The sequence below is a fragment of the Diabrotica virgifera genome, chromosome 8 (assembly GCF_917563875.1).
Source record: "Diabrotica virgifera virgifera chromosome 8, PGI_DIABVI_V3a".
In the NCBI taxonomy this organism is placed as follows: domain Eukaryota; kingdom Metazoa; phylum Arthropoda; class Insecta; order Coleoptera; family Chrysomelidae; genus Diabrotica; species Diabrotica virgifera.
Window position 1 is genome coordinate 111,780,405 of NC_065450.1, and position 13,853 is coordinate 111,794,257.

At 33.1% G+C, this 13,853-nt stretch overlaps 1 protein-coding gene across 1 annotated transcript in view; it reads left to right on the top strand.

The window, feature by feature from the left end:
* LOC114336545 (pseudouridine-5'-phosphate glycosidase-like) overlaps positions 1 to 13,853 on the top strand; it is a 261,275-nt gene that overhangs the window by 115,307 nt on the left and 132,115 nt on the right. The window contains exons 3-4 of the mRNA XM_028286916.2: positions 678 to 974; positions 7,362 to 7,538. Of these exons, the coding sequence (XP_028142717.1) occupies positions 678 to 974; positions 7,362 to 7,538 (474 nt within the window). The remainder of the gene's footprint in view (positions 1 to 677; positions 975 to 7,361; positions 7,539 to 13,853) is intronic.

Sequence of the window (13,853 nt, forward strand, 5' to 3'; positions counted from 1 at the left end):
AATTCGTCTATGTCCTTAAACTTAAACTCTCCTAATTGTGTGCTTACCTTGAACTTTGTCCCATCCCTCCTTTCTCTTCCTATTTTCATAACCTTGCCTTTCTTTTGATTTATTGGTAGACCCAGCTTATACGCTTCATTTACTAATCTTTTTTATCTCTTTTAGTATCTTTTCACTCGTTGCTACAATTGCCACATCATCTGCTTATAGCCCTAAGTTGGTGACTCTTTTACAATATGTGCCCATTTCTATTTAAGTTGCTAGTCCTAATGATTTCTTCTAGTATCATGTTAAATATTAGCGTTGATAGCGGGTCTCCTTGCCTAAGTCCTGATCTGATTGCAAAATCTTCTGAGGTTCCCTCTTTTACTCTTACGTTGCAGGTCGTATGCTTCAATGTCATCGTCACTACTTTCTTTAGTTTCGTAGATATTTTAAATTCTTCCATAACTTCCGCAATTTTTTCTCTCCTGACAGAGTCGTACGCCTTTTTAAAATCTATGAATAATACTATTGCCGGGATTTTATATTCAGAGCAAATGGTCAGCACCTCTTTCATTATGAATATCTGATCGGTTGTTCCTCTTCCTTTCCTAAACTCTGCCTGATAAAATTATTTATAAAACAAAATAAACAAAGAAAAAAATAATAATTGTAACTGATCTTTCCTCTTTTAGGTATTGGTGGCGTTCATAGAGGTGTAGAAAATACCTTTGATATTTCAGCAGATTTACTGGAACTTGGCAGATCCAGTGTAGCTGTTATTTCTAGCGGAGTTAAATCAATTTTAGACATATCAAAAACATTAGAAGTCTTGGAAACCCAAGGAGTATTTGTAGCAACTTTTGGATCATCCAATGATTTTCCAGCTTTTTATGCAAGGAACAGTGGTGTAAAAGTTCCTTACTCTGTTAAGAATGCAGAAGAAATTGCCAGAATCATTAGCAGCAACAGGGATATAAATACACAATCTGGTAAGATTTCTTTAACTGTAGTACCCACTCAATGCATTTGATTCTAATTTTCTATTTACACCTTGAGCAGGCACGTAGCCAGGAAATGTGCTTGAGGGAGGTCCAAACATAACTCAAATTTTTTGTTAGGTTAGACGGTAACGCATTGAAAAAAATATTTAAAATAAATTTTAGATCCATATGCAAAATGTGAAAAAACTATTTTAATATTTTAAAAATTGCAATTTGTTGTTATTTTCTAATTTAATTAAAAAATATTTTTTACCCCCTCTGTGGCTCAGTGATAAGAGCGCCTACCTTTGGATCGAAAGGTCCGAATGGTCGTGAGTTCGAATCTCATCAGGGTCAGAAATTTTTCGTTTATTATAAATTAGTAAATGAAAATAGTTTCTGTCCTTGTGGAATCGGTACTCACCGGAGGGACCGCAGACGTTCGGATACAATTAGCGTCTCTTTGCAAAGACAATGACGTCGACTTTGCAAAGTATTAAAACACTTACTCAACACACATACTACATATGACACTGGGTACCTAACTGCAAAAATTCACCGTACCTACCATGCCAATGGCCACTAGTTGACTAGTTGTCGAGGCATTAGCTAAATAAAAAAATAATATTTTTAAATTTAATAAAATATTTTAACCATGTAAAACTTACATTTTTAAAATTTTTCAAATTACTTTTACTAAGTTTTTACTAATTTACTAAGATATAACATTTATATGACGATAATATCACCCTAGTAAGTTGTGTTTAATACTTAATTTCACCACCTTCAATATCATTTTAGCGTTCCTGATGATGTAAGTGACTAGAGTAACGAAATATAGGATTCCGTAGAAGAGAGTACACCTGATTTCTATTCAGCTGTCTACCCAATAATTTTTGGTTATTTGATATATATCTGATTATCTGGCTTTAATTCAACGTTCCAATGAACGGACCAAAGAGCTAATAAACTGAGCGCTTCGTTTCCCATCTTGTTTATGGGTAAAACTTTTACTCGCTCCATTGTTGAGAACGAACGTTCTACACTGGCCGTTGTGACAGGGAATGCCCCCTTGGAATTTTTAAATGTTTGTAAAAAATCTTTATTACGATGTTCCAATATGCAGAGAACTTCGGTATAATTTGGTACGAAAGATGATATTGATTTACAGTTACACCATTACATATTGTTGCTGTAAGGTAATTGTCGTGAGAGTAATAGCGTTGATTGAGGTATTGAGGGGCAATACCTCCAATACCTCAATCAACGGTAATAGGCAGACAAATTTTCTAGCAATTTTGCCTTTTACACCAGGGAAATAAGGCAAAAATATACCATGTTCGGGACACTTGAGCAGCCAGGTTGCAAATGGGTTTTTTGGGTACTATATACCTAATACATTATAAATACAAAAATGCCCGTCACAGTTTGGACGAGAAATTTAGTTATTAACAAATAAGGGTCAAAAATGAAAATTATTTATAATATTATTCTTTTAGTAGATGAGCCAAGGTTTCAAATAGCGTTTTTTTGTTTTTTAGTCCGATTATTTGTTGCTTCGGATATTGCAAAATAAAACTAAAATTTCGAAAATAAAAAATTTGCTATAACTTTTGCGAAAATGAATTTAGGACTTTTATATTACATGAACAGTTAAGTCACACAGTCCATACAATGCACAAAAATTTTTAAGATGATGCGTCAATTAGTTTAAATTTTATTCACTTTGTTTTTCCCAAAGAGCTTTTTTTTCGAAATGTTATTGTTCAGAAAATAATAATGATACAGCAATTCTGTGAAAATAACATGAAAGAATAGTCATATTTTCAAAGCATTTAAAAAAATCATTAAAATGTCATTTTTATCACTCAGAAAACATTTTACTAAAATAGAGTCATTTTTGGCTTATAAAAAATTTGAATAACTTTCTTAATATTGACTGTAGTAGTCGGAGAGATAGAAGCGGATTTTGTGCGTGATAAGTAATATGGAAAAACTATACGGGGAAATGTTGAATTAGTTGTGTACATGACTTTCACCAACGGCCGGAAACCAGAGTTGGGGCCGAGGGTAGTTATAAGGGGTCAAAGTCGCGGATTTTATTATTTTTTTTATGACGCTCATGATCGAGATAGTGCACCAAAATTTGGGAATAAGTAGGTCATGACGCAACTAAGTAAAATATCTAGGGGCAGAACGCTGCGTGGCCGACAAAGGGGTGGGGGTAGGGGTGAATATAAAAAATATAAAGGGGTTTTTGCGACGTTCGTGATTGAGATAGTGGACCAAAACTTGGGAATAAGTAGATCATGACATTACTAAGTAAAATCCCCAGCGCCGGAAACCAGAGTTGTGACGCTCATGATCGAGATACTGCACCAAAATTTGGGAATAAGTAGGTCATGACGTAACTAAGTAAAATCTCCAGGGGTGGCACGCTGAGTGGCCGACAAAGGGGTGGGGCAGGGGTGAATACAAAAAATATAAGGGGTTTTTTGCGACGTTCGTGATTGAGAGAGTGCACCAAAATTTGAGAATAAGTAGACCATGACATAACAAGTAAAATCCTCAGAGCCGGAAACCAGAGTTGGGCATGAGGGTAGTTATAAGGGGTCAAAATCGCCGTTTTTATTATTTTTTTTGTGAAGCTCATGATCGAGATACCGCACCAAAACTTGGGAATAGGTAGGTCATGAGGTAACTAAGTACAATCTCTAGGGGTGGAAAGCTGCGTGACAGATAAAGGGGTGGGTGTAGGTGTGAATATAAAAAATATAAGGGGTTTTTTGCGACGTTCGTGATTGAGATAGTGCACCAAAATTTGGGAATAAGTAGACCATGACTTAGCTAAGTAAAATCCCCAGAGCCGGAAACCAGAGTTGGGGATGAGGGTAGTTTTAAGGGGTCAAAGTCGCAGTGTGTATTATTTTTTTTGTGACGCTGCACAACATTTGTCCCCCACGCAGCGTTCCGCCCCTGGATATTTTACTTAGTAATGTCATGATCTACTTATTTCCAAATTTTGGTGCACTATCTCGATCACGAACGGCAAAAAAACCCCCATATATTTTTATACTCACCCCTGCCTACCACCTCTTTGTACCCCAAGCAGCGTTCCGCCCCTGAAGATTTTACTTAGTTACGTCATAACCTACTTACTCCCAAATTTTGGTGCACTATCTCCATCATCAGCGCCACAAAAAAAAATAACAAAATCCGCGATCTTACCCCTTATAACTACCCTCGTCCGCCACTCTGGTTTCCGCCTCTGGGGATATTGCTTAGGTATGTCATGGTCTACTTATTCCCAAATTTTGGTGCACTATCTCAATCACGAACGTCGCAAAAAACCCCTTACATTTTTTTATATTCACCCCTGTCCCACCCCTTTGTCGGCCACGCAGCGTTCCAATCCTGGATATTTTACTTAGTTACGTCATGACCTACTTATTCCCAAATTTTGGCGCGCTATCTCGATCATGAGCGTCACAAAAAAAATAATAAAAAACGGAAATTTGACCCCTTATAACTTACCTTCCTTCCACACTCTGGTTTCCGGCTCTGGGGATTTTAATTATTTATGTCATGGTCTACTTATACCCAAATTTTGGTGCACTATCTCAATCACGAACGTCGCAAAAAACCCCTTATACTTTTTATATTCACCCCTACCCCCACCCCTTTGTCGGCCACGCAGCGTTGAGCCCCTAGAGATTTTATTTAGGTACGTCATGACCTGCTTATTCCCAAATTTTGGTGCACTATCTCGATCATGAGCGTCATAAAAAAAATAATAAAATCCGCGATTTTGACCCCTTATAACTACCCTCGGCCCCAACTCTGGTTTCGGGCTGTTGATGAAAGTCATGTACACAACTAATTCAACATATCCCCGTATAGTTTTTCCATATTACTTATCACGCACAAAATCCGCTCCCAGCTCTTAGACTATAGGCTAAAACTACAATGGAATTTGAACAACTGGCATTTTTATACGAATTTTCAAAGAAAAACTTTTCGCCTAGGTTAATTACGGTCAAAGTTAGCCACTTTTTTTTATTTAATTGACGGCTACTCTGTTTAATAAAAATTAAGCAACCTAACTAGAGCCATTTTGAAGTTGAAGATATATAGGTTATGTGTAAAAGTTTGAGTAAACTTTGAACCTCAACAGAGTGGTTAATAAAGCTTTAAAAATGGAGTCCGAACGGAATTAATTCGTGGTCGGTGGAGGGGAATTATTAAAATACGTGCACTCAAAAAATTAAACTGATTCTGCAAACATATGCTGCGATTAATATCGCTGGAACTTGTTGATGGATTTTGATCATGATTTTTTTAATTTGTATGTACTCGTAGTCTTATAGAGTACGTTATGTACACATAACCCCAACTAACATTACAAAATGTTAGGGGGAACTCCCCTTATCACTCAGGGATATGAAAAATAGATTACGACCGATTCTAAAGACCTACCGAATATACATATATAATTTCATAAAAATCGGTCAAGCGGTCTCGGAGGAGTATGGAAACTAACACTGTGAGAGGAGAATTTTATAGACGTAAATATATAGATGGCTATTAACAAATAGGGGTTGGTGATAGAAGAGTGAAAATTAAGGGTTGTATGTATTTTTTAATTCTACATCACATAAAATTAAGGTAGATAATTTTGTCCAAAAAAATAAAAAAAAATGTCAGGGGGCAACCCCCCACATAACTTATGGGTATAAAAAATAGATTAAAACCTCTTCAACGTCCTACAGGATAAACGTGTAAAATTTTATAAAAATCGGCCAAGCCGTTTCGGAGTAGTATGGTAACTAACACTGGCTAACACTAGAAGTAACTGCGAATTAAATAATAAAAGTGGCTAACTTTGAACCTAATTAACCTAGGCAAAAAGTTTTTTTTCTGAAAATTCGTATAAAAATACCAGCTTTTGAAATCCTAAAGTAGATTTACTCTATAGTCAATATTAACAAAGTTATTCAAATTGTTTAGATGCCAAAAATGACTCTATTTTACTAAACTTTTTTCGGAGTGATAAAAACGACTTTTTAATGATTTTTTTCAATACTTTAAAAATATAACTATTATTCTTGCATGTGGTTTCCACAGAATTGCTATGTCGTTATTATTTTCTGAACAATAACATTGCATAAAATGCAATGCTCTTTGCGATAAACAAATTGAATAAAATGTAAACTCTTTGACGAATCGTCTTAAACATTTTTGTGCATTATATGGAATGTTTGACTCAACTTTTCGTGCAATATGAAAGTCTTTTCCAAAAGGCCATTTTCGCAAAAGTTATAGAACATTTTTTATTTTTGAAATTTTAGTTTTATTTTGCACTTTCCGAAACAAAAAAGGATTGGATCAAAATTCAAAAAGTGCCATTTTAAACTTTGGCTCATCTACAAAAAGAAGAATATTAGAAATAAGATATTTAATTACCATGTTTTTACCTGTAGCGATTTAAACGAAAAAACTTACATTTTTGACCCTTATTTGTTAATAACTAAGTTTCTCGTGCGAACTGTGACGGGCATTTTTGTATTTATAATGTATTAGGTATATAGTACTCAAAAAATCCATTTACAACCTGGCTGCTCAAGTGTCGCGACAAAAACCTTATTTATCTGGACTATTTTCTGTAGAGGCAAATCCAGGTACAAGAATTTGAAATGCTAACAGAATACTTTCGTTTTGGGTAAATCTAATGTTTAAATTGAATATAAGTTGATCCGTACACTGAATAAAAACAGAAATAATCCTTGTAAAAATAATGACAACTTCGTTCACTTTTTCAAAAAAAAAAAAAAAAAAATAATAATAACTTGAGCATAACCTTGCTGCCTTGGTACCAAAGCAGATGCAGTTTTGGGATGGACCCGGACACCATGGACCCCCCTTGGCTACATGCCTGACCATGATATGAGGATTTATTTATTTGAGTAGGTATAGGGACCAAGATTTCGTTGGAATTTTGCCTTGATGAATAGACAGGTAGCGAAGTGCAACTTTTAGACTTTCCTGTCTTCTTTCATTCATTGTTTATTTGATTTACAAGTAATAGAAACCACCAATACAAGCATAACCAGAAACTGGTCCCAAGAGAAGTGTTTATTTCTCCGGAAATAAAACTTCGAATTGTTTTAAGCAAATGTCGCTACAGTATACATATCGATTTATTTGTTGGAATTCGATATTGAGAGACTGACTATTTTTGATACGTTCGGAGGTAGCAAGGTAGTATATCCATCCGATGATCCCTAATGAGGGTGAAACGTACGTGAAGGGTTTATAGTCCTCTCTGAACGAATTGAAATGTAGGATGTCTCTCATTTTCATTTTACAGCGAATTCTTTTATTTTATTTTAATTTCAGGTATGCTCTTCGCAGTTCCAATTCCTGAGGAATTTGCTTTTGACTCCGATGTAATCAATAGAGTTATTGAGGAGGCTCTTCATGAAGCTAAACTTAACAATATACAAGGCAAACTTATAACACCGTTTTTATTATCACATATTGCCAAGATCACGGAAGGAAAATCTCTTCAAAGCAGTATCCTTTTTCATTAATATTTTTTCTACTACACTTGAGTGCAAAATAATCGACTCAAAATAATTTCGCGCAAGAACGTCTTTTGTTTTAATTTAAAAAGTGTAAGTTTAACAATATTTAGTGTGCAATCATTAACCTGATTATTGAGTTTTAAAAAAGTTTTATTTTTGGGTGAATCGGATGAGGCACAATAAATAAAGAATGCAACGTAGAGAGGGGGTCTGAATTTGACTCAATTGAAATCGACACACATCGACTTGGTGTGTGTATCGTTGATACCAAGATACTGTTGATTATGTCCGCAGACAAGGAGGAGGCCGTAAATGAATAACAACAGAAAGAGATGATCGATTTCTTGTTTCGAAGTCCCTCTGAAATCAACATTTGACTGGTGCTAATATCAAAGAAGAGATAGACAGGTCCGAGGTGTTGTTACCACCATTTGGACAGTCAGAAGGATACCAAAGGCAGACAACCTGACACCAAAAAGAGCAGCTACGGGTCCCAAGCATTGTTACATCAGATACCTACATTTTGGAGGAAAATGAGGTTTCATACGCGAGATTTATTGGATCTGCCTTTACTTTAATGCACGATAATGCACGGTGCCATATCCCACGAGTTACCACAACCTATCTGACTGAAATCAGTATACCTACAATAAATTGGCCTGCGTTGAGCCTGAACTGAAATCAAATAGAGCATGTTTGGGATGTTGTTCTGAAGCTATTTTCTTGTGGCATTTTTGCAATTAACTAATTTTGATGGGAAATATGCCACAATGTTACTAAAAAAATGATTTTATTAACGTTTCGACGTCCAAATCGGATGCCATTATCAAAATACAACAAAAAATATTTTAATGAATTAAACAAAAATCTTGTTGCTTAGTAAAAAATTATTCTAATAATTTATTCAATCTGACTCATTTATATCGGCAGTTCATACATATATTACACATTTTAAAGTAGAAGACTTTAAAATGATATTGCCAATATTTATGAGTTGCGTTCCTGGGACGACTTTACTGAAAGATAGTTCATTCGATTACATGAAATCAACCCCAACTCAAGAATATCCGTCACAAAAAAATCAACATGTGATCTGTCTTTAAAAAGACAACCACATGCAACGGTGACAGTAAAATTCTGGCGTTAGAAATTCCATAGTAAATCACGAGGGAAAACCAGGAAAAAACCTCGTGATACTATCCCGACATCGTAAGTATTAGGTCTTACTTTAGTTTACTCTCAAAACTAATACCAAATTCTGACCTTAATATGTACATATATTATTTTAAATTATAAATAATATTAATAATACATAGATATATAAATAATACTAAAATATAAAATATGTATTAACCCGATATGTTATTGACTTACTAATCGTGGTATTTTTTTTCTATTGACTTCCTCTTTTAAACTAAAAGATGAAGTCAACAGAAAGAAAATACCACGATTAGTAAGTCAACAGATCGAGTTAATACATATTTTATATTTTAGTGTTATTTATCCAGGGTGTCTCGAAAAGATTGGTCATAAATTATACCACAGATTCTGGGGTCAACGGTGACAGTAAAATTCTCGCGTTAGAGATTCCATAGTAAATCACGAGGGAAAACCAGGAAAAAAACCTCGTGATACTATCCCGACATCGTAAGTATTAAGTCTTACTTTAGTTTACTCTCAAAACTAATACCAAATTCTGACCTTAATATGTACATATGTTATTTTAAATTATAAATAACTAGCTGACCCGGCAGACTTCGTAATGCCTCAATAGATAAAAACAAACTTTTGTATACAATAAACTTTATTATTATTACACATTTTTTAATGAGGTTTTATTATTATTTTTAATGAATTACACATACCTATGATGTTTGAAGTAATAAAGTTTAGTTAGAAGTAACAAAATAAAGTTTGTAGTGCAACAGTTACAATCTTAAATTTGTTTATCTTATAGTGAATATAACAGCTTTATTTTATCTACATTCAAAACAATCCTGTATTTATGAATTTATGATTGGGTTCCGGGTGGTTCCAACTCTATGGGTGTTGATTAAGCAAAATTAAATTAAATTAAAATTAAATAAAATTACTGAAATTAGATAAAAATAAATAAAAATAATAAATAAATTAAAAAAAATAAAATTTAATAAAATGAAATAAAATAAAAAATAAATGGAATTAAAAAATGAAATAAAATAAAATAAACGAAAATAAATAAAATACTTAAATTAAATGAAATTAAATAAAATTAAACAAAATTATTTAAAATTAAATAAAATTTTATAATTTGCTGCTTGTTCTTTTCGTGTGCTCAGAATTTTTCTCCTGCTTACGGTTCGTCAGAAAAGTTCCGTTTAGAGATATTTTTTGAAAATTTCGCAAAATTAAAAAAATCATATTTTGCCCAATTTGAGTTCCAAAGTTAAACTGTTCCACTTCTTTTCCATGAAATTTGTCGCTCGTTCTTCTGTCCTCAGAATATTTCTACGGTTTGAGATATTGTATTTCGGACGCAGATTGCGCTAGAGAAAAAAATTTTAGTACGGTTCTGCTCGGAATTTAAGTACTTAATTTCGTATTTTTCACGTCATTATTGTGAGAGTTACGGCGTCATGGGCAACCCCCTTATGACGTACGGGTATGAAATATATATAACAACCTTCTCCCAGTCCGGTCGAATACACCTGCCAAATTTCATAAAAATCGGTCAAGTCGTTTCGGAGAAGTATGGAAACAAACACTGCGACCGGAGAATTTTTAATATATAGATGTAAACTATTTGAATGGCTATTAAAAAATAACGGTCTGAGATAGAAAATTGAAAATTTAGGATTGTATGTATCTTTTGGTTCTACATCTTATAAAATTAGTAAAAAGCGGTTTTTCCAAAAATAAAAAAAATATATGAGGGTGAACAAGCCCCCTTATGACGTACGGATATGAAACTCCATATTATCCTATTCACAGTCCGCTAGAATATACGTGTAAAATTTCATAAAAATCTGTTTAGTCGTTCTCGAGTTTTAAATGGTGTAACTAACATAACTCGACTTTCTTTTATACAGGGTGTTTCATTGGGAAAGTAACATACGTTAACTATAGAAAAAGAACACTTAGGCGGTCTCAAAAATACCATACTTAATGTGACTTACTTCATTAATTACAAAGATAGTGGATATTTTATCTATTTTGCTATTTTCTTATTTGGTTCATAACTTTTGAACCATACTGTATATTTATTTTATATTTGGCACGGAAATATTATTAAATTATCAATTAATTTATTTAAAATTGTAAAAAATCCAGGTCCGGATTAAAAAATATTGGAAAAATGTTCCGACCCAAAAAAAACACCCTGTACATTAAATTTTTTTAAAATGGATTTTGTATTTGAATATAGGATGAAAAACTAAATTTAATGGTATACTTTGAATTTTCGGCAAAATGATTTTTCTGGTAAAATTTTGAATTTGAATTCTGAAATTATGCGAAGTGCGAGAGCTTGAAGTAGAAAAAAATTTAAATAAGACTTAAAACTTGTTAACCACACTGTATATTTATTTTATATTTAACTCAGAATATTATTTAAGGTGCCCAATCAATTAATGTATTTACAGTTATAAAAAATTCAGGGCCGGATTAAAATTTTGGAAAAATGTTCCGACCCAAAAAACACCCTGTACATTAATTTTTTTTAAGTGGATTTTGCACTTAAAGAGAGGACGAAAAACTAAATTTATGGTACACTTTGAATGTTCGGCAAAATGATTTTTCTGGTAAAATTTTTAATTTGAATTCTGAAATTATGTGAATTGCGAGAGCTCGAAGTGAAAAATTAAACGGTGACTTAATTTTAAATAATACCATTATTTAATCTACATTGGTTAAATGTTAACATTTTAGTGTTTTTTTATTATGTCGATAAATAATTCATAACTTTAATCAACGAACTATCTTACAAATTAAAAAAAAACTTTTTTTCAAAAAATAACTTATCAAAACTATAGTAATTGTTCAAAATGGCCACCAACTTGTCGAAGACAAAGTCTTGCTCTTTTTGTTATTTGTCTGACTGACTTCCTAATATCGTCAGTGTTATTCTTTATTTATTGGAAGGCGTCTCGAATGCGCTCAAGCAGTTCTTTTCTACTATTTATTTCCTCGTTATAAACTTTGGATTTTAGATATCCAAAAGTTATTTTTCAGCAACCTTTTTCTGTTTTTTTAATGTTTAAGACAGTTCGTTGATTAAAGTTATGTATTTCTTGTGGACTCTGTATTATCTATTTATTAATTAAAGGTGAATATTTGTATTCCGGTAGGTGTGAGTTGACGGAATTAATTAAAAATAATAAAAATAAGTTACGACGAACAGTAAAACATTTATTTATTTTGGTAACAAAAAGGTGTTGCTTAGTTAGATCTCGGAAAAGGGTCGGTCGTTAGCGAGTAGTGCTTTGTTTGCACGCTGTGAATAGATTGTTAAGAAAAGCCACAACCTATTATATCGATGTTATGCCTTTCTACAATATGGCCCGGAGAGGACAATAAATTACTTTGATCTGACGTATAAAAACAGACACACTTCTGCAGTTTTAAAAACGAATGCATGTCCCAAAGTGAGTTGTTGACATTGAAGCGTTTTACATGTCTGCTCTTATGGGATCAGGGATAGAACTAAATACTTAGATACTGTGGGGTCGAAATGGGCTAGTAGAAGGAACAGACACATAAAGCTTCTTTGCGAACGGCAGCTCAAGGGTTGTGCGGTGGGGGTCGTGGAATTGTTAGGGGGGTGAGAGGGTTTAAATAAGACTAACTACCATATAAACAAAGGATACTTACTCAGACTGGAGGACTTTCCTACTATTTAAAAAAATTTGGACACCGTTTGAAAAATCCTCAAATTCACATATCGAGTACTTACTGGACATATTCTGTACTTACGGGTACCAATTTGGGGGACATTCATCTTAGATTCCTCGTTTGGGTCAAACTGGGCTATTATTTACCATCCTATGGCTTCTATGCCATTTCTTTTTTTGTTAGGTACTCTAAAACTTATTTCACTTGCATTAAAATCTGGTTAATAATTTTCCAAAAAAAAGGTTACACAAAATAAAATAGGTACATTTTTAAAACATTTATTTTGAACCTCATTTTTATTTAAAAAAAAATATTCTTTGACAGGAAATGAATGATAAAAACAACTATAACTTTTACATGACTTTACCATAAACAATAAGGAATTTACAATATTTTCTTACTTCCAAAAATACACAAAATTTATTATTTCACATGGTTTTTACATTCATACATAACTTTTTAGAGCAGTGTATCAAAACAAAGTTTGACTTATGCTGTCAAATGTCACTGCAATTATATCTGCTTTACAAACAACTTTCCATTAGTTTCCATGTTGAAAACAAACTATTAAAATATTTAAAATCTTTACCAACTTTAATATTTAATTGGAATTTAATCAAAAACAAATATTTCATACCTTTTTAAATGTCACACTTCGCACTTAACCAAAAATTTTCCATCCAAGATTGGGGGAAGGCATTCAATTCTAACGAAACAGGAAACAGGACCAAAGTTGAGACCAAATCAGAAATCTCATCGGTAAATCAGGAATTTAATACAGGAACATGACCATAACATCATAAAAACAGGAAAAGCTTCTCAATACAATAGAATCGCGCACTTCTTTACCGGCATAACTACGTCACAATACTGTATACTCGATTTTCACATAAATATATCCAACGTAATGGAGTGAAATTTTCTACCAGTATTCCATAATATTCACAGGACGAATTGCAAGTCCTTCACTTCGTTTACCATAACGAAAAAAGCCAATTTTAAACCGGTAAGTGCGGTTCTCTGCGAGTCTGAGTTCTACGGGAAACGATGTTTACCTTTTAAACATGCTTTTAGAACTACTTCTTTCTTCGTCATTTCTCTCGCGCGTAAAGCCGATCACTCTCTTGGCTGAAGACATTGACCAATCGGCCGAGACAGACAAAAGAATCTTCAAATTCTAGGCCAATATTAACGAGGGATACTTGGCGCTCAAAAGAAAAGAAATATGCGTAGAATTTTTCAAGGAATTTTTAACCAATCATTCTAGAATAACAGATGTTTACACAAATAAACAGGAAATTTCCTAAGTTTACAATGTTGCGAAATATTTTGAAATATTTCCAACAGGAGCGGCTCAATAAATTTTAATGATATATAACTGATATATAAATAACAAAATATATTAGAAAAATAGATATTTTTCTTGGGATAGGAT